Source organism: Symphodus melops, assembly GCF_947650265.1.
Source record: "Symphodus melops genome assembly, chromosome: 1".
Lineage (NCBI taxonomy): Eukaryota > Metazoa > Chordata > Actinopteri > Labriformes > Labridae > Symphodus > Symphodus melops.
The window spans coordinates 39,189,752-39,210,190 of NC_136691.1; the positions used below are offsets into that span (position 1 = coordinate 39,189,752).

General features: G+C 42.0%; 1 protein-coding gene across 1 annotated transcript in view; it reads right to left on the reverse strand.

Moving 5' to 3' along the window:
* Positions 1-20,439, reverse strand: part of pebp4 (phosphatidylethanolamine binding protein 4) — a 51,795-nt gene that overhangs the window by 12,166 nt on the left and 19,190 nt on the right. Inside the window, exon 4 of the mRNA XM_079343948.1 lies at positions 17,743-17,841. Coding sequence (XP_079200074.1) covers positions 17,743-17,841 — 99 coding nt within the window. The remainder of the gene's footprint in view (positions 1-17,742; positions 17,842-20,439) is intronic.

Sequence of the window (20,439 nt, forward strand, 5' to 3'; positions counted from 1 at the left end):
CAGAAAAAACGTTTTAGAAAGTCACTACAAAAAAAAGTAACTATGGTGGCAATTCATTTTTGAGGATGTGGTTTACTCATGTTGTCATGGTTTGGTTTTGTCTGTGTTTCTTGTTTTAGTTTTCATTCTGTCCTTAGTGTTATTTGTTTCCTCGTGTGGTTTGTTTCCCTTGTGTGCTTTAATGTTTCATAGTCTTGTGTTTACTTTAGTCTTGAGTGTGTCTCTCTGTGTTCTCCTATGTTACCTGTTTGTTTAGTTCCTGTCTTGTGTTTTAAGTGTAGTCTTTAGTGTTTCCTGTTTTATTTTGTAGATCTGGTTTTGGTGGTGGTGTTAGGTTTTACTTTGTACATGTCCTCAGTGTTCTGGTCTTGTGTTCTTTGTTCCTTGTGTTTTCCCGCCTTTGTGATTACCCTGATGTTCCTCACCTGTCTCGTTAGTCTCACCTGTGTCCAATTACCCCTGTCTATTTAGTCTGTGTTTTTCCTCAGTCTCTTGTCGGTTCATTGTTTTTGTCATGGTCTCTTGGTTTGTCGTGTTCTTGGAATGTTTTGCTTCTCCCTGCTCCCTGTCTTTTCTCCGTCGTGGTTTTTGGATTTTGGTTTTTCAAAGTAAGTTTTTGTTTGCCTTTTTGTTAATAAATTATTATCCTGCACTTGGGTCCACCTCCTCCCTGCTTCCTGCCCTTCAACTCGTGACAGAATGAACCGACCATTTATGGACCCAGCGGGATTTTTTGATCTGCGTGAGGTTACATATAACCTCACATGCATTAGAAATGACATTAAAATGGCTGGCTGCGAAGAGGAAAGGGAGGCAGCCCTTGCCGAGGCTCGAAGGGAGATTTACTCGAGGCCTTGGCTGATTCATATGCTCCCCGACTGGACGAAGATATTTTTTGAGTCCAGCCCTCCACAGCAGTCTAAACCTCAGTCCAGGCTTCAGCCTCCTGGTGCCTCAGAGCCTCTGCTACCTGTCCCTGTTCCAGCAGAGCGCTGTCTGCCTCCTGTCCCTGTTCCGGCAGAGCGCTGTCTGCCTCCTGTCCCCGTTCCGGCAGAGCGCTGTCTGCCTCCTGTCCCCGTTCCGGCAGAGCGCTGTCTGCTACCTGTCCCCGTTCCGGCAGAGCGCCGTCTGCTTCCTGTCCCCGTTCCGGCAGAGCGCCGTCTGCTTCCTGTCCCCGTTCCGGCAGAGCGCCGTCTGCTTCCTGTTCCCGTTCCGGCAGAGCGCCGTCTGCTTCCTGTTCCCGTTCCGGCAGAGCGCCGTCTGCTTCCTGTCCCCGTTCCGGCAGAGCGCCGTCTGCTTCCTGTCCCCGTTCCGGCAGAGCGCCGTCTGCTTCCTGTCCCCGTTCCGGCAGAGCGCCGTCTGCTTCCTGTCCCCGTTCCGGCAGAGCGCCGTCTGCTTCCTGTCCCCGTTCCGGCAGAGCGCCGTCTGCTTCCTGTCCCCGTTCCGGCAGAGCGCCGTCTGCTTCCTGTTCCCGTTCCGGCAGAGCGCCGTCTGCTTCCTGTTCCCGTTCCGGCAGAGCGCCGTCTGCTTCCTGTTCCCGTTCCAGCTGAACGCCGTCTGCCACCAGCTTCGGCAGAGCGTTGTAAGCTTCCTGTCCCCGTGCCTGCTGAACGCCGTCTGCCACCAGCTTCGGCAGAGCGTTGTCAGCTTCCTGTCCCCGTGCCTGCTGAACGCCGTCTGCCACCAGCTTCGGCAGAGCGTTGTCAGCTTCCTGTCCCCGTGCCTGCTGAACGCCGTCTGCCACCAGCTTCGGCAGAGCGTTGTCAGCTTCCTGTCCCCGTGCCTGCTGAACGCTGTCTGCCACCAGCTTCGGCAGAGCGTTGTCAGCTTCCTGTCCCCGTGCCTGCTGAACGCCGTCTGCCACCAGCTTCGGCAGAGCGTTGTCAGCTTCCTGTTCCCCTGCCTGCTGAACGCCGTCTGCCACCAGCTTCGGCAGAGCGTTGTCAGCTTCCTGTTCCCCTGCCTGCTGAACGCCGTCGTCATCATGTTGAGGTTCCCTCGGCATACGGCCCGACACCCGACGACGTCTTCTCGCTGGTCCGGCCGACGCCCGATGACGTCTTCTCGCTGGTCCGGCCGATGCCCGACGACGTCTCCTCTGCGGTCCGGCCGACACCCAACGACATCTCCTCTGCGGTCCGGCCGACACCCAACGACGTTTCCTCGGCTGCCCAGTCGATGCCTGACGTCCTCCCGACGCCTGATGTCGTCTTCTCTGTGGTCCGGCCGACACCTGACGCCTTCTCCTCTGTGGTCCGGCCGACACCTGAGCTTCCCTCTGTGTTCCAGCCGACTCCTGACGTCTCCTCCTCGGCAGTCCAGCCGACACCAGACGTTCCTTCGTCTTTAATCGGGCTGGCTCCTGGGCCCTTGGAAAAGGTCCTGCCCTTCACTGCTCGGCCTCCGGGCCGCCAACCTGAACTCTCTCCCGTGCCTGCTCGGCCTCCGGGCCGCCCACCTGAACTCTCTCCCGTGCCTGCTCGGCCTCCCGGCCGTCCCCCAGAGCTCTCTCCCGTGCCTGCTCGGCCTCCGGGCTGGCCACCTGAACTCTCTCCCGTTCCTGCTCGGCCTCCGGGCTACCTACCTGAACTCTCTCCTGTTCGGCCTCCTGGCCGTCCCCCAGAGCTTTCCCCCGTGTTTGTTCGGCCTTCGGGCCGTCCACCTGAACGGACTATGGCTTGTATGCCTGAACGTCCGGAGTCCCTCCTCCGGACCCCCTCCACCCACCCTGGGGTGGTTTTTTGAGTTTTTGGGACATCTGGGAGCTGTCCCTTAAGAGGGGGGTACTGTCATGGTTTGGTTTTGTCTGTGTTTCTTGTTTTAGTTTTCATTCTGTCCTTAGTGTTATTTGTTTCCTCGTGTGGTTTGTTTCCCTTGTGTGCTTTAATGTTTCATAGTCTTGTGTTTACTTTAGTCTTGAGTGTGTCTCTCTGTGTTCTCCTATGTTACCTGTTTGTTTAGTTCCTGTCTTGTGTTTTAAGTGTAGTCTTTAGTGTTTCCTGTTTTATTTTGTAGATCTGGTTTTGGTGGTGGTGTTAGGTTTTACTTTGTACATGTCCTCAGTGTTCTGGTCTTGTGTTCTTTGTTCCTTGTGTTTTCCCGCCTTTGTGATTACCCTGATGTTCCTCACCTGTCTCGTTAGTCTCACCTGTGTCCAATTACCCCTGTCTATTTAGTCTGTGTTTTTCCTCAGTCTCTTGTCGGTTCATTGTTTTTGTCATGGTCTCTTGGTTTGTCGTGTTCTTGGAATGTTTTGCTTCTCCCTGCTCCCTGTCTTTTCTCCGTCGTGGTTTTTGGATTTTGGTTTTTCAAAGTAAGTTTTTGTTTGCCTTTTTGTTAATAAATTATTATCCTGCACTTGGGTCCACCTCCTCCCTGCTTCCTGCCCTTCAACTCGTGACACATGTATTTCTATTTATGATACTTGATCCCCAACAGAGGAGGGCACTGTACATTTTTGTCAATGGATGTCAAATGAAACCTTTGACTAGCAACTTTGCAGTATACGATTACGATTAAAAACACATAATAAGGTGATGTTTTTTATAATAACGCCCCAAGCTTTATCCTGAATCACGGTGGCAAGGACTGGTGATTGTACCAGTGGCTATCTACCGGCAGCCCCATGGAGGAGCAGCAGTGCAACGTCAGGAAGCCTAAATGGCTTGGTGACAGTGGCGGCCAACACTTATCCTGTCAATACAACAACAGCTTATCTATCTGTATGCAGAGACAGAACCAGGTGCTAAAGAATGACCTTACAGGTAAGCTAACAGGCGGCTTCACCTGTTCAACTGTTGCAAACTCCATTTTCACATCGGTAACCCAATGCTCTAAATAAAACCTTCCAGTCTGGCTTTTGCACGTCACCATAATTTTTCTATGATAGATGAATAGAGCACAAAATACACCGGGAGGAATGTCAGCCTTTATTTTGTAGCAGGCAACCATTAGTTATTGGCCAAGCAGCTGGAATGTTATATCGTAATGTATGGTATTTTCAGCAGTTATAGCATGTGAAAGGTTTGTTTTTCTGTTCATTATTTCATATTCATTGATTTATATTAATTCATATGTGTGTGTGTACACACACACACACACACACACACACACACACACACACATATATATATATACATAGATATAGATATAGATATATATATGGCTCCAACCCAGTCAGTTTAAACAGTACATTTAAACGTGTATGGTAGTGGTTTTATTCAAATTTTTATTTGTTTTTTTCATGACAATAAAAGTAAATACCTTCATTTCAGATTTTAAGAATGAAGCCGACGGTAGTGAATGAAATTAGTCATAAAAAACATAATAATCATTTATTCTGGAGTCTTTGACGACCCTGTTTGAGTTAAATGGGTTTGAGTCTTGGAGGATTACTTGGTAAAGCAACCTACTAGTGATCAGCTGAGCAGAGAAGGCCGTGGCAGGACAGGGTGAAGCGAGTGGGGGAGTCACCCATGATCTGCTTCAGTGCATCGACAAATTAACCCAGTTACCAATAGCCTGCTAGACTAATGGCTTTAGTAAAGAAACTCATTTGGTTTTGGTAATGAACTGAGTTTGAAACACAAACAATCCAGTTATTAAGCGAACTCCAGCCTTCACTGACATCAACCGACACACTGTGATGTACCAACCCTACAATACATTGGTTGGGCTCATTAGCAGGGAAGCATACTATTACTCAAACCACTGGCTTAAGAAACTAGCCAGCCAAACTCATTATTAGACTCATGTAATCAGTCTAATTTGCATACATTACACATTTAACAAAGCTATCTGTGGTATGCTGAGTTGGTCAGCTCATCCATAAAGAGCAGATTGGGCCCAACAGGGCAGAGTAAAGGCCAAAGTGAGAGCGTTTTAATAAGATAATTTCATCTAACCTGGGTGCTGCTTCCAAGCCTGTACAGCTCCTCTGTGTGTGTTAACAAGTATGGGTGCTGATGAGTCTGTACTTAACTACTGTTGAGGGAAGCCCAAGCCTGAGTTCCCAAGGTAACAGTCAGTTTGAGTGGGGGCTGGCTGACTCATTTTTAAAGGGAATCCTGGAACCTGAACAAGGCTGCCCACTCGCCCCACCCCCAGCTTCATCAGCACAACAAGCAAACAAGGCGCTGACATGTCCCCGTATAGGGCTTCCCACTGACGGGGGTGGCACTGGAAAATCCCAGCCAGAGCTTGCCTACAAGGAGCATCAGTAGACAGACACAGAAGCAGGAGGCCTTGCTGCATGATCACAGCGGTTTGGGTTGGTAAAACAAGTCCAGAGATAGTAAACTGATAAGAATAGATCCAGGTCTAATACTTGATTTCAAAAAATATATGAGGTGATGGGGAAGATGTAAGGGGATGATAGAGGAAGAGAAAGAGAAATGCTTTTAAAACAGTTAATGGTATAGATGTAAACTATTTTTTGAGGCGTGAACAGTGACTCAAATCAAGGAATATCAAAAGGCAGTGGGCCCTGGCATAGAGATGGGAGAGAAACCGAAATAAGAAAAGAAGTGTAGGATGAAGGAGGAGTAGGTGGACAAGAGAATGAACTCTTTGCCCACACAATTAATCTAATTATTAGGAAATTAAAAGTGATCAACAGGCGTGTAATTGACCACTTAATTAGTTCAAGGTCGGTCTTCAGTGTTCTTTTGACTTTGGAAGGACGGCAGAAAATGGAAACAATTAAGTTATTCACAGTGAGAGTTGCAGTTATTAGGACATCAAAATACTACAAACGCCGCATGTGTTTCAACAAAGATGTGATATTATGTTTACGTTTCACAACAGATTGGTTGAACATTAATCCAATATCGTGTAATTCCAACAAAACAAAGACAACTTACACATTTTGCATATTAACAATACATTTTTGAAACACTGAAATCTGACGGTCAAACAAAGAGGGAACGTGTATTGTTAGTAATCCCTGCTGTTAAAAGTAGCAATTTGATATGCTTCTGTCCTCAGTTTTATCTGTTGATAACTCTACAGTTCATTCAGTGTCTTTAGTCATTAACAACTGAGAGCTGGTACAAAGGGATTTAAGAGGCAGCATTACTGTTTTGAATCACTGGATGTTTAATTCTTCTATTATAATTGAGGCAGGAGCGAGACAGAGGTTATGGTAACTGCTGGAAACCTGTCCCACTTCACAGAAAGGTTAATGAACCTTACAAGTCCTATGGGAGATGGAGTATGCTGTTAATTTGACAAACGTGGGAAATAAATGCTTTTATGCTTTTATTGATGGTGACCAATAGCGGCCTTTGCTGAAATGAAAGGTTTTAGTCTTTTGGGTGCTTTGCTATGAGGCAAAACAATAATGTGGAATGCATTTGTTGAAAGAAACTAAGTACATAATTGTTCAGATAGCATTTTCAGGCCAAAAAGCATCTTCATTATTAATTCCTACTTTTGGGGAACATATACTGTGCAAAATGTACAGTAACCCGATGTTATGAAACGCCTGCCTTTATTATGAATACATTTGTGGGAATGAGGGTTTTTAAAAAGCTGTACTTTATAATCTACATATTTCCACATTCCATTTAATGCACCATTGATCTGGGTCTCATTTTAACAGGGCACCGAGGGTATAATATCCTGACAGCTGGAGAGAAAAGTGTGTAACAGTGTCAGCTCTAACCTGAATTAGTCGGGGAGGGGGGAAGGAGGGATTCAATGCAAAAGGTGGCTTTGATACATGTGTTCAGGACACAGGTTTTAGGCACAGTACCAACTATGTATACAGTGTGCATGATTAAGAGATTAAATGGATAATCTCCTTCCTATTCAAAGAGCTTGACGGAGGAAGGGATCTGGTTTTACAAAGACAGAATTTGTCTGTGGCTTAAATAGAACCAATATTTTTTAAGTTCATCAGTTTCTCAAAAGTAAGTAGTTTTGACTATCTCAGCTATAAATGATTTTCTTGATATTTGTTCAATTGGATTTGGACATTTTAAAAACTTACATGTACATAAACACTAAACTGCTTCAACCAGTAAATGAACATGCGTCTGTGACTATATCCATTCGATTAAATACAAGGAGCTATCATGCTGCACAACAACACCTTTACTTTTTTTTAATTAAGGACATTAAGCTATTTTTGGCCAAAATGAAACAGAAAAAACGTTTTAGAAAGTCACTATAAAAAAAAGTAACTATGGTGGCAATTCATTTTTGAGGAAAGACTGATGGTTGATTGTAAACTTTTAAACAAGCATGTTAATAAATGTGTGCAGATAAGTGAATATTTGTGGTCAGTCTGAATAGCGTGTCAGTCTCCAACCAAAGTAGGCTTTAAACAAACTAGTGAGAAATATCACAGTTGCTCTTTGCAAGAGGAGTGTTTTGGAGAAATAGATCAGGGGTACAAATGGTTGTCTTTTACTGATACCTGCTATATAATGGCCACCACCAAATCAAACCCACTCCCTTCAAAACAGAGGAGTAGTCACTGTTCGGGTTCATTGGTGCTTTCTAGAATGTACTCTTCAGGTGATAAAGGCTTCCTCAGCCTATGGGCTCCTATAAGGTCCAAGAGGAATCCCAACTCAACTTAACTTCAACTTTATTTGTCCCTGAAGGGCGACTGATTGTGCGACAAGACAGTAAAAGGACAGCAGAACAAGACGGTAAAAAGAGTCTATGGGCATGATCACACTGGTAATCCATACCATGCTCAAGCATGATTGGCGCCCCACTTCCCATGTCCCTGCTGGCCGGCACTGCCTGCACTCACACTGCTCAAAGGCAAACAGGGCCTAAGCAAAATTACCTCTTGGACATAAAGTAGTAATACAGTAACATGCATGCTTTATGTTATTATGAATTCACTTTAAAAACAGGCAATTTAAAAAAAAAAAAAAAAGGGACACGCAGTTTAATCCGCGTCTGCACATTGGAGAACACGACAGCTACTTCACTGACTTGAAAGGTTCACTTTGAGTCACCTTAATCAGATACAGTCATGAATGAATTAACAAAATAAAAAAAAACACGCGGCCATGTCTGCATCTGCACATCGGAGAACAACACGGAGAACATGACAGATACTTTGTGATTTATTTTGAGTCATGTTAGTCAGATACAGCCATAAACCCGGATTTCTCCATCATGAAGGCGGTCACACTGGTAAAACAAACTGGACTTTAGGGGTGAAGCATGCTTATGCACGGTACGGATTGTCAGTGTGACCGCACTCTTAAGGGAAAGTTAATAATAATAATAACAATACATTTTATTTGTAAAACACTTTACATTTTTAAAATCTCAAAGTACTACAGAGTTTAAAATGATAAAAGAGTTAGAGGTTGCCATGGCAAAACCAATCAGGGAAGATATATTGCAAATTGTATATTGATATATGTAAATTTCATTTTACATAACAAAATCCTTTATGTTTCTTTTAAGGGCAGCCTCATTAACTTCTGTAGTTAGAAGGGGAGCTAGGCTCTTGGGGTTTTTAACGCTGATTAGTTTTGTTAGTTGTTTAACTGGAATTAAACTTGTCCAAGAAAACAAAGCTATAGGACTAACCTAACATTGCAGGCCAGTCCAAAACATCTCAGTGAAACTGGCCGTGGTCTTGGTCTTTTTCAAGCACCCCATCTCTTCCAAGCCAACTTACTCGCTCCTTTCCTCACTTTCTCCCAGCAATACCATGGGCACTGTTTCCTTTGCCTGCATGCACAATGTTTGCCAGAGGAACGCACAAGAATCCGAGCTTCACAATCCCTCTTAACCTTTGACCTTGGCTTATTGTTACCTGTGAGCAGCACTGTGGCAAACATGCTGTACAAGTACTGTACAGCCCTTCAAGCTGTTTGTGTTCTGCAAGTATGGAGGGCAGGGGAGGAGGGAAGGAAGAGAGGGAGCTATTTAATCCCCCCCAAAGGAACTCCCCTCTCAACCCGTATCGTGAACTCACAGGCAAATCGCGTTGCTGGAAGGCACACCACACACACACTGCTGTCTTTTTAATTTCATCAGCTGAAAGAAATCTATACAGTGCTTTGGAATCCGACTGAGCAGCGGAGAGAAGTGAACTATACAGCACCCTTGAATGTAAACAGGTTTCTCACAAACTGTAGCATAAAAATACCACATTGTAACAAACCTCTTGGCTATGATAATGGTCAATAGTACAGATCAGAGGTCTTAGTAGATTTTACGGTTGTTAGTCCTACAGCATATCAATAAGCACAAGTTGAACAAATCCAGAGAACAATCCAGAGGAAATGCAGCAATTGTACACAAATTATTCAAGGATGGCTGGTTAAAATATTGGCTTTTTCTGAATGCTTTGTATTGATGGTAGCTCTTCCATTCCCATTATGAAAATAATTATTTCTGAGGATATTAGGAACGCTGTCATTAAATTCCAATTCAGTCAGATCCTTGTTTTCAGAACAAATATGGGCTTTAATCTACACAGAATGGACTCAGCTTGTGCATTTTTTTTGTCATTATTAAGTACCCTTAAATAACAAAAATAGAAATAATGATCCTATAATATTCATAAAACAGAGCAGTACTAAACATTCTATTTAAAGTTGATTTTAAAACACATATTCTTTTTATTTATAAAGTCACAGTAGATACCCTTTTTACGATACATAATGTTACTCTTGTCACACTATGTACACAACATCCTGCAGATTCAAGTCCTATATTGTGGTTTTCTAATTTTAAACTTGAGAACAACTTTTGCAATACAAACAGTCATAATCATTACATAGACTAAGACAGGCCACTGATATGTGCCAACTTTGCATTCATAGCAGTCACACTTAATTATCATGCCAAAAATACAAGAAAATACATTGGCTGCAGGAAGTCTTTTGTGAAGTCTTTGTTTTTGTGTACAATTAACTGGCAAGCATACTATATACTTAAGTAAGGGCTATTTTAGGTTAGCATAATTGTTAGTGAGTTGTTTTTATCAGCATGCCTCACTCCCCTTCATTGTACCCTATCAAGAGACACCCCTGGGAGGGAGCGTTTTCCAGTCTGGGCCCCAGCAACCCCCTACTAACCCTGACATTTGTTCATTTACCCGCCCATCTCTTCCCCCCTTCTGGCATCCAAGCCCACTTTTTTTTCCCCTCCACGTCCACGTCAGTCAAAATTGACCAGTTTACAGGGAAACAGGTAGGCAGACTCCAGAAAGCCCCCCACCTGTACCCTTGAAACGCATGAATTTGCACGCAGGGCCGACTGCCAGAGATCCTGCTTTACTGACTGAAGTGGAGGGGAGGGTGGTGGTGCTGGCGGTGGTAGGGGGGGTATGACAAAGACGACAGCTTGTGTGGGGGAACATTGTCTGCGGCTGCGACTAGAAATCTTTTCAGGAAAAACAGGATTTTATACACAATGGTCGTGGGTGTGAAGAAAGGGGGCACATATTAAAAGAAGCGCCTTTATGCGTGCGGAGCTACTGGTTTTTAAAACTGCATTTGCATGGAGAAGGTCCAATCTGTTCTTTTTTTTACCCTTACTAGTCTATAGTGTGACAGACTGGATCAAAGAGGGCTTTCCAGGTTGTCCCTGTTTTCTTGGAGAGCTATAGTGATATATCGAGGACAGAGAGCACGGTAGAAATCAATGTAGCACACTGACTGACACTCAGCAGGCCTACGTCCTTAAATAATAAAAATTTAAAAGAGATGCAATATGATTTTCTTCCTCCCACTGAAGCCTAATTTTGTGTGTTTAAAACAACAAGAATTAGGCAACATGGGAAAATTAGATTCTGGATGGTTATTCTCCCATGGCCCAATCACAGCCTCTGACAGGAAACCATGGCAGCTCATGTTCTTCATGCACTGAAACCTCCTCAATCATCTCTCCACGGCAACCACAGCAGGGAGGTCAGTTGTTAAAGAGGCTTGGTAGGTTATCTGCTGCAGTACTGTGTGTGCATGCGAGTATAAGTGTGTGTTTGTTGTATGTGGACGGGGGATGGAGCTGACAATTGAGCGGAGGATTCTTATGTAATTCTCCCTTTAGGTGGCGGAGAACAGTGAGAGCAGCAGCCCACACTGAAGAAGAACCTGTTTGTTAATAAGCTGCATGTAAGATAAGATCGATATTATTAAAAGGCTGTTTGGACAAAAAAAACAAAACCAAGGGGGTCCGGATGCAATAGAGCAATAGGGACAAATCCACAGTGGCAACAAGTTAAGCAGGTATGACGTGGGCTTGCAACAATTTTGTGGTTCGAACTGGAAATTTGCCAAAACCTCTTTTTTTCTTCCATTTTTTCTGCTGCTGATTCAGGTACCTGGAGAAACAAAGTATTGGTGTAAAAACACTGGTTGTTGACATTTCATATCATTTACGGACATTACTCAGACTGACACTGACACAACACTTAAAGGAATCTTGGTGTCCATGTGTTTCTTTTAATGACAGCTGTCCTGCCATATCCAGCACTATATAAAACATTACATTACATAACATTAACTTGGGGCCCAGTGTGTCATCTATGGAGGCTGAGGTCCTCCATAGGTGCCTAGGTTTGAATCTGACCTGTGGCTCCTTTACTGCAAATCTTTAACCACTCTCTTCAGACTCAATCCACTGTCCTATCTCTACAATAAAGGAACAAAAAGCCCAAAAATAAATCTAAAAAAGTACAAAAATATATATTATAACTTGACCTTCAAGGGTGGCACCCCCTAATATCATGCTATGGGAAACACTGAATATATAATATATTTTGGGGGACTAATTGGTTTTGGCTTGGATTGGTGCACTGACAAATGCATGAGAGGCAATGCACACAGATCCACGCTTGCAAACAGCACAGCCATACACACAATGAATTATATAGCCTTAGAATGAGCTACTCTATGGTCCATACACACTTTAAAGAGCTTTAAAAACAAACAAGTAAATGCTTAAAAAAGTCAAGCTGGCTGAGAGTTGTTTTTTTTTAGGAGAGGCTGATGAGGTGTAGTGAGGGAATGACTTCCATGTAGGAGCATCTCTGACATTTGTCTGTCGTTAGCTGACAGCAGGATGAGCACCGCTCTAAATGTTAAGCACCTCCAGCTGGGCCTCCATGTTAAGGGCTATTGTTGACTTGTACCAAGGGAGGTTTTGGATAGTTTTGAAAAAAGATGAATGACCTGTATGTTAACTGTATCAGGCTTTAACTAGTTCAAGCTGCAAAATGGATGAACAGTACAATAACACAATGTCTATTGTGCTACCAAATATATGTCTTTAAGGCATAACTCTTAATTACTCGCAGGCAGCAGATGCTTAGTTGACATCTCATATACATTATTTGACAACAATCTGTTTAAATTCTATAAGTCACTTAAAGACACAAAGAACATGTGTTCATGCTGTCAGTTAAAGTTGAAACAAAGAAGAACAACAGGGCAAAGAGGGGAGTTTGGATTGGATAAAGTTGCTTCATATGACTCGGAGCCAGGAGGCACTTCTATGTAAAAGTTTGAAACCATAAACAAGCAAACTGTTAACCTGGGTTATGAGCATGTTTAGCAACTTTGGAGGAAAAAAAAAAAAAAAATCACATTAAAAAGGAAAATTGTTAAATTCCTTTGCGCCCACCCCCTTGTCATAAGATATGGATGTCCCGTAAGGTTATTTGTGTTTGCTGGGAAATGAAGTGCTCAACTGGATTAAAAACATACTGCATATGTTTGGAAATCTGTTTCCCTGGGCGTATGAGTGGAGTGAGCGAGCGTGAAGCAGCAGCTTGCGTCTCCTCCAAGAGAGAGGGCAGACACTCTCATCATTAGCTGGGCTACAATGTGCTCCTCTACCTGCTCCAATCTGCACAGCCAGGCTCCTCTCTGACGCCAGACAGATGTTCCCAGCAAGAGGTGCAAGGGACCGAGAGGGGAAACGAGAGTGAGCAGGAGAGAGGCAGAAGAATGGAAATATTCAGCAGAGTACACAATAAGAGTTTAATTATGAATAATACCATTGGTTCTTTGTTCTCTCAGTGAAGCTCGCTATGGTTTGCCTGGCCTTTGAGAAATGTTTTTGGCTTCCATATGGGGGCAGCTGTCTGTCAAAAATAAACACTTAAATCTTAACATGCCACAGTAGGATAATTACAGAATAAAGAACAATGCAATTATGTATGTTTATTTGCAATACTGTAGAGCTGTTTTGGTTAAAACAAACTAAGGGATCTTGCTGTGATTAAAATGCTATTTCACAACTCAAAACTATCGTTTTCTGTTTCTCAGGTAGCCTACTAATGATTCACGACTTTTTAGTTTACCGTAAGCCGTACACAGACAGAAAAGAAAGTGTATTAAGAAATGTTTCTATGACAAGACAAAGATGGAGTGCCATACTGATTTGATTTTTCCTCCTTTAAGAATAAAGATCCCCTATAAAAACACCCAAACTAAACTACTGAAAGAAACCTGCAACACTTCTTCAGTGAAATTGTAAAAAAAATATGAAATTGTAAAAAAGAGGCTTGTAGCTTTACATTAATTCACACACTATCTCGTTTAGAAAGCAAATAACAATTTTATCTGATGGTAAAAAAACAAAAACAAAACACTTCTCTTGAGTTTCGGCCTGTTGGTTTAGAAAAACAAAAAGACAAAGTAAAAATAACAAGCATACAGTAATGCAGTAAGAAGTTACACGCCTAATGGCTTGTCGTTAAAGGACATCTTGAGGTGTGGAGCAGACGATCTCTGCAGGCCGCAGAATTCACAAACACAAAGCCAGCTGGTCTGATACAGTCACAATACTTCACTGTTTGTATTTTCCTGACCGGCAGCAGAACACAGGCTCTGTCCCCCTTAGGGAGCTGCTACAAGAGAGAAGGATGTAAAAGTATGCATATCCCTGATGCACCATAATCATAATAAGCACAGAACACTGTGTGCTGAACTGTCCATTTAGAGAGTGAGAGGAAGTGGAAAAACGTGTTATGGTTTAAAAAGTCAAAGAGCATGTTGGAGATAATCTGGAGATGTAATCCTGAATATATGTGAAGACCGTTTTACAACAGAAACACAAATAGCTTTAACACCTTTGACTCTGGTGGATACTGTTTACATATTTCAAGATAAGATTTTTTTTTAAATAAAATCATTTTACAAACAAATGACTTGAGGCACAGAAAATACAATAATGATCTTTATGTAAATACTCCTGCACAGCCTTAGTATAGAAAAGTTATTTCCGTCAAAAAGCATCTTTCAAGGAGAGAAACTTCATACATGATAAAGAGTAAGAAATCCATAAAAACCTTAGGCTACACATCGCTGTTTAAATGGGATTTCACAGCGATAATGAACACCTTGGCTTTTCTCAGAGCAGGAGAAGAGCTTTAACTCTCTTGCAAGTTCATATTGCATCATGTTGACTCACAAACCGCCAAAAGTATAATGAGAGAATAAGTATTAACAAGTGAAAGTAACACCCGGTGGTGTATTTGTATAAGCTGCCTCTATTCACATACTAATGATTTGCTTGTTACAGTAATTATCGCTGCGAGACCATACCGGAACATCTGCATTGATTTAAACTCTGAGAGAGCAGAGAGCGGGAGGGAGAGGCTCACAATCTGGATTTCCACTTCCACAGCTAGACAACAATCTGTTGATGGTTATTTTGGTAATTGTCCATAATTGATGTAAAACACTGAATGTGTTGCAGAAGATTCTAAATTACAATTTCAGTAGCTGGCTAGGTCATTGAAGAATGACCTCAGCGTTGAAAAAGTAAAAAACAGAATCTAATAATGTGAGTTCTGAAAAAAACTGGACAGCTGGTGGGAGAAGACAAGACAGCCAGCCACACGGTGAACACTTTACTGCATGAGTAAACGAAGTCTGGCAGTCAAAAGTAATGATGTGACACCTGACGTGTGCATTAAAACAGGATTGTCTTTTACAAGTCAAATTTGATGATTACTAAATAAAAAATAAGTTTTAAAGCTACAGTACATGGATGAGCCAGAGTAACCTATACAGACATAGAAAGTAATAATGTTATCTACTGAGTCACATATTTGCCATGGTTTCCTGTCAGAGGCTGTGTACATATACAAAAGCACATCCAAAATGAACAAAAGACACACGCGGAAAAAGCGCTAAACATTTCTGGCTTAAGCTTAGAGGAATCTTAGAGACGAATGTGATCTTTCAACCTTTTGTTCATTTAACAACACAGCAAGAAACACACAAAAAAAAGAACACCAAGACAACAAAATCAAAAAAGCGATGTATGCTTAATGCCTGCCGGAGAGAGAGCTAGACAATGGTTAAGAGATCATCTAGTTTGTTATCAACATTGAATTAATTATGAGCTCAACAAAATAAGAGACAGTGAAAACAGTTGAAAATCCAGCTAAATGCTAACTAGCATCACCTGGCAGAAAAGCATTACTTCCTGGCTTTTTACAGGTTTGACATCTTAAGGTATGTCTTTTTTCGTATTCTGTGAACAATTTTAAAATGAAGACATTACATCTTGTATATCTGTTCTATAGCAGTTAGAAACGTGTGCTTCTTCTATTGATAGTTCTCAGCCTTTGAGTCACAGTTTGTGAAACAATAAACAGTTCAACAATTCCTTTAAATTGGTTATTATAATGTCTTGAAACGATTGTTTGGATTATGTCAGGACGTATTATTTTTTTTGGTAGCACGAGGTAATGGCGACTGATTTTAAGAATTGAACCTGTCTGCTTTCACAGTAAATGCTAACATGCAAAGGTCCATGCTATAGCTATGGATGAATAATGTACAGCATCAAACCCTCAAACATCTCCTTCTGTGGTTCACTAAAGAGCTCATGATGGATCTTTCTCTAATGAGACCTCGGCTGAAGAATCTGTGTAAATCTGTTGTGCCGTGCTACATGGTCCATCCTGACCTCACATCACTTGTAGCAGAATCAGGGAAAATCTTGTACCGCTACAGATAACAGTAAAACATTCACGCTAATTATGGAAACATCTTCAAGCTGGGGCCAGATTGCACGACCTTGGATTAATGAATATATTTAGAAATAATATGGTGGCTATGCTCACAATGTTTAAAAAGCACACATCATAACACTGATCCGTTTGACACATGAAAGCACGACCCCTGACTTTAGCTCGACTAAACAGCCCACAGTGAGAGAAATCTCCTCCCTTAGCCTCATGATTATTAAAGACATTCAAAGCATCATATTTGTAAACTAGTCTGGTATTTCTTCTGCAATTAGGTGTGTATGTATCAATACAATAATAACAATAGGCTGACATCGCTTTTAAATTCACAACTACACTGAAACTAAATCCAACACATTCACATGGACACTTTAAAAAAAGGAGAGGTTGTGTGAAGTCACCTAGCCACCCTGGTCAATTAAACACCTCCCACAAGGGGTTGGCATCACTCAAAAGGCTCATTAACCCTTCTGACCAACCACCAGTCACAATCAGACAAACATCACGTCACATTGGCCAATCCCTACATGGACAACACAGGTCAACGCCCACACAAGTGACAGGAAATTGAATTGCTGAAGTGAACGTGGTCTGTCTGAGCACTTGAAAGACATTTGTTTATTCAGGCTGTTGATACGACCAGACAGATTATGTGCTTGGAAAAAAAGGACTAAAATTCCTAAAGTAATTTGTAGGTGGAAATGACTGTTTTTATGTATATTATTGATGCATGAAAGTGATATGAGGTAGATATGAGCAGAAACTGAAATGCGGTTGTATAAATCATCACTAAAGCAAATCACGGATGCACTCGTAAAAATTCTCAATTTATTCCCCTTGAGAGCTTTACTAAAAAATATTCCAGATACATCACACTTGGATTACTTAGAGTACAACAGTGCCTTATAAAATGAAACGGGAGCAGTGATACATCGCCGAAGCGTCTTTGTGTGCTTGTTTATAAGACCACTTGTCTTAATCTACTGGGTTGATCTCCCGGTTCCCGCAGGATTAAAAAATGTCTGCAAACCTCCAAATATTTGAGGCAATCAACAACTCAACACGCATTTGGCGTTAGAATGCAAGACTGTGAAAACACACAAACGAAAAGGATGAAAAGGAGTGAAATATGAAGAGAAATAAGGGGATCGGAGCCGTGCCCATTTCGGGGGTGTAAAATATGGAGAAGTGTGGATCATTGGGGGAGCTGCTCTGCCTGGGGGAACAGATGAAGGGAGGACACTCTGCCAAGATCTCTCCACTGGAGGGGGAGCTGAGGGAACTGTAGCTCTATGGGAGAAAGAGTGTGCGCCTCACATGCTGCTCTCCTCAATCTCAGTCTCACACGCCTGCATTGACACGTCCCGGGCTCTCTGCAGCAGAGGGAAATTGCTGCTGACAGGGCCTTGCAAACTTTCACAGCCATTTAGAAAGACTTACTCCCACACTTTTGTCACAGGCATTTATTGCACAAGATACATGATATGAAAAATTAACATTTTTTCAACTTGGCATCCTTTTTTTCACCAAGTTAGGCTAAAAAACCATTCATAATTTTTCAGCCCTTACGATCGGCCCCAGTGCAGATGTAAACAAGAGACATGCCAAGTGAGACCGAGAGATTATGAAAATGCACAATTTTCATGAAAAAATATCCAAACGCTACTTTTTAAAAATGTTTTACCACATGAGTTCCTAATCCAATAACAAACACTGTGTCTGAGACTGTTTTTAAAGTGAGAGTGGAGGTTTGAACAGACTCACTGTACCTTCATGTCCACCACCAGCCAGTGTCTCCAGTTAGCAGCCTTAGGATTGTTGCGACTTGGAGCATCAGGATCAACCATCACCAGAACATACACCTTAGTCTGCAAACACAAAGATAGTGATATGTTAGGACTTGGTGTACAGACAATGTGCTTTACTCCAGTGCCACACACAGTGATTGACCCAGAGGCAGCTCCACTAACAACGGCACCTGATCCCTTTTGCTTTCTAAACACAGCCATGTGCTGTTTGTGCATCACGCAGCCCAAGGCTCGACAGCCATCTCTGCAGCGAACCCCACTTTGTTCAAACACTTCAAAACACGCCCTCCCTTTACTATCATAGCTTTGACTTTTTCTAAGTAAATCAAAAAAAAAAAAAAAAAACGCTGGAAAGTGTGAGTTTTGTTCTATTCAAAATATTTGTGGTTTGTTTTTTTTACGCTGTCACTTGATTTGTCAAGTGGGTGCACAAAGCTGACAAAAACCAGCTCATACCAGAAGGTTGGGTTTGCCTTTTGTTTGCTTGACACACAATCGCAACACAGTCTTACTTCAGCTGTCAAGGCCAAAATGTTGCTTTGAAAAAAAAACATTACAGGAGACAAATGTGTTCCACAATGCATGAAATTAAACAGTAGTAAAAATATGATGCACATGGAAATATATAGATTCTGCAAACCCGATAAAACATGCTGGTAAAAGCCAAAGCACAGCTCTGTCTCTTCTCATCCTCAAACTTAATATCATTACTGTGACATCAATCAAATGACAGGATTTTGGATCCAACACCCAATCCACTCATTAACATATTCACAGTAACTTTCTGCCACTTACACAGTATCTTTGTACCCCTCAATCTGTCAATAGATAAAGTGAGAGAAAAAGCATCTTAACTAACACTTGATCACAGTTATTGGACGTTGACTTGGCGGCTTAACTGCCTGAAAATCTTGATTCTGTCTGTCCCTAAAAGTTAGAGAATTATGAGAGCAGATTGAATTATTGCGAGAGCACATTTGTCATCCCTGGTCGTGTGCCTAAAATCTGCCAGACCATATGATGGGCTTTTTTTATTTTGTTCACTTCCTCTACAAACAGAGATATTAATGAGGGCTGTCTCTATTCACGTTGCACTCTCTTAACGTACACCGAAGCATAATGATATCAGCTTTAAATGCATATAAAACAGATGCAAACATTTTTTTTTTTTTACACCCTAACACTGACATTTCAAAGAATCAAAATGCCTGTGCGTAAACATGAGCCTCACATTTCTGTTTGTTGAGTCCTATCGAGACGTTCTTCTTAAAGGGCTCTGAAATATTATCGTAAGCCGATGCACTTGAACGAGATAAAGAAGTAGTCATGTATTTTTCTGCAGATGTTCATTTCCAGAAGGATTCTCTGCCTACCTGACAAGCAGTAATAAGCGTAAACAACTAAGCCTAATAATAGGATAATACTGTAGTCTCAGCGATAGTGCCTGCAGGTAACATCCAGACACACCAGCAACAATAGAGCCTCCTCCACAGCCTGTCAAAAGTGACTCTATATCAGTGACCCCCCCAGGCAGCTTACCAACCATGACCTGTTGCCTTCTGAAGAGTTGTAATCCTCATTTGTACATGTTTGCTACCAGGCAAAGACACTGTGATAATGTAGTTACACTAATATTTAAGTCAGACCCTGATGTATTGTGAAATAACATAACAGCACACACATGCACACAGATACACACAAACTGTCTAAGAGGTAATTGAAGCATTGAAATTAAAAATGACCTGCAGTCACAATTATCACAGAAAGGAATAGCACTTTATAGGATATTTCACGTAAGTTACCATGGATGGAGATACAGTGTATGAGACAGGCTTAGATCTTCAAAAGCCACATTTAGAACAACATAAGAACATTTCACATTCACATCCAACTGTAACAACAAAATCCTGGACTATTTTTGGTGGGCACTGTGTTTCAATGATTTCTGCGCAAATTTACTGCTTGAATTTCTACCTGGAAGAACTTGGCTGGTCCAGCTGGCACCGGCAGCAAATAACACAAGAGGCTCCCTCCATGCTTGCACTTCACACATTGTGGCATGTACCCTTCTCTCTTACAAGGACATTTTTTCCCTCCATCTGTCAATATCCACATTAATTACACACAGATATGTGTGAAAGACTCCAGGGAAAAACAGATGCATATTCTGCCATCTGAAATAATTTATCAGGGCTCCATGTTTGATATAAATGTATATCAAACATGTTTTAACAAGACTAATTCTCATAGATGGATACTGGAAGGCGTGCAGTTTCCACAAATATGTGATTGGTGTCATTGGCTAACAACAAACAACAATTCACAATTAAGCCTGGATGATGCTGCGAGTGATCAAATCGATCACTTATGAAATATCAGAAGACAAAGCTATTAGTTAAGGTCTACGGTTCCTTGGTTTAATGCATATTCTTTATGAACTAAATTAAGATTATAGTAAAAGATGCAATATTCTATCTGCCCACTCTTGAGGTTTAATTCATATTAAAAGGACTTGTATAAATCTGAGAGCCAAAGGCAGAAGTGAAATTCGGGTAGGTGTCAGCCACAGACCACACAGCTATGTTGGGTCATTATACAGGAGGGGATATGAGGCTCCTGGGTGCAGGCTGGAGGTGGGGGAAGATTGAGCCTGCGATC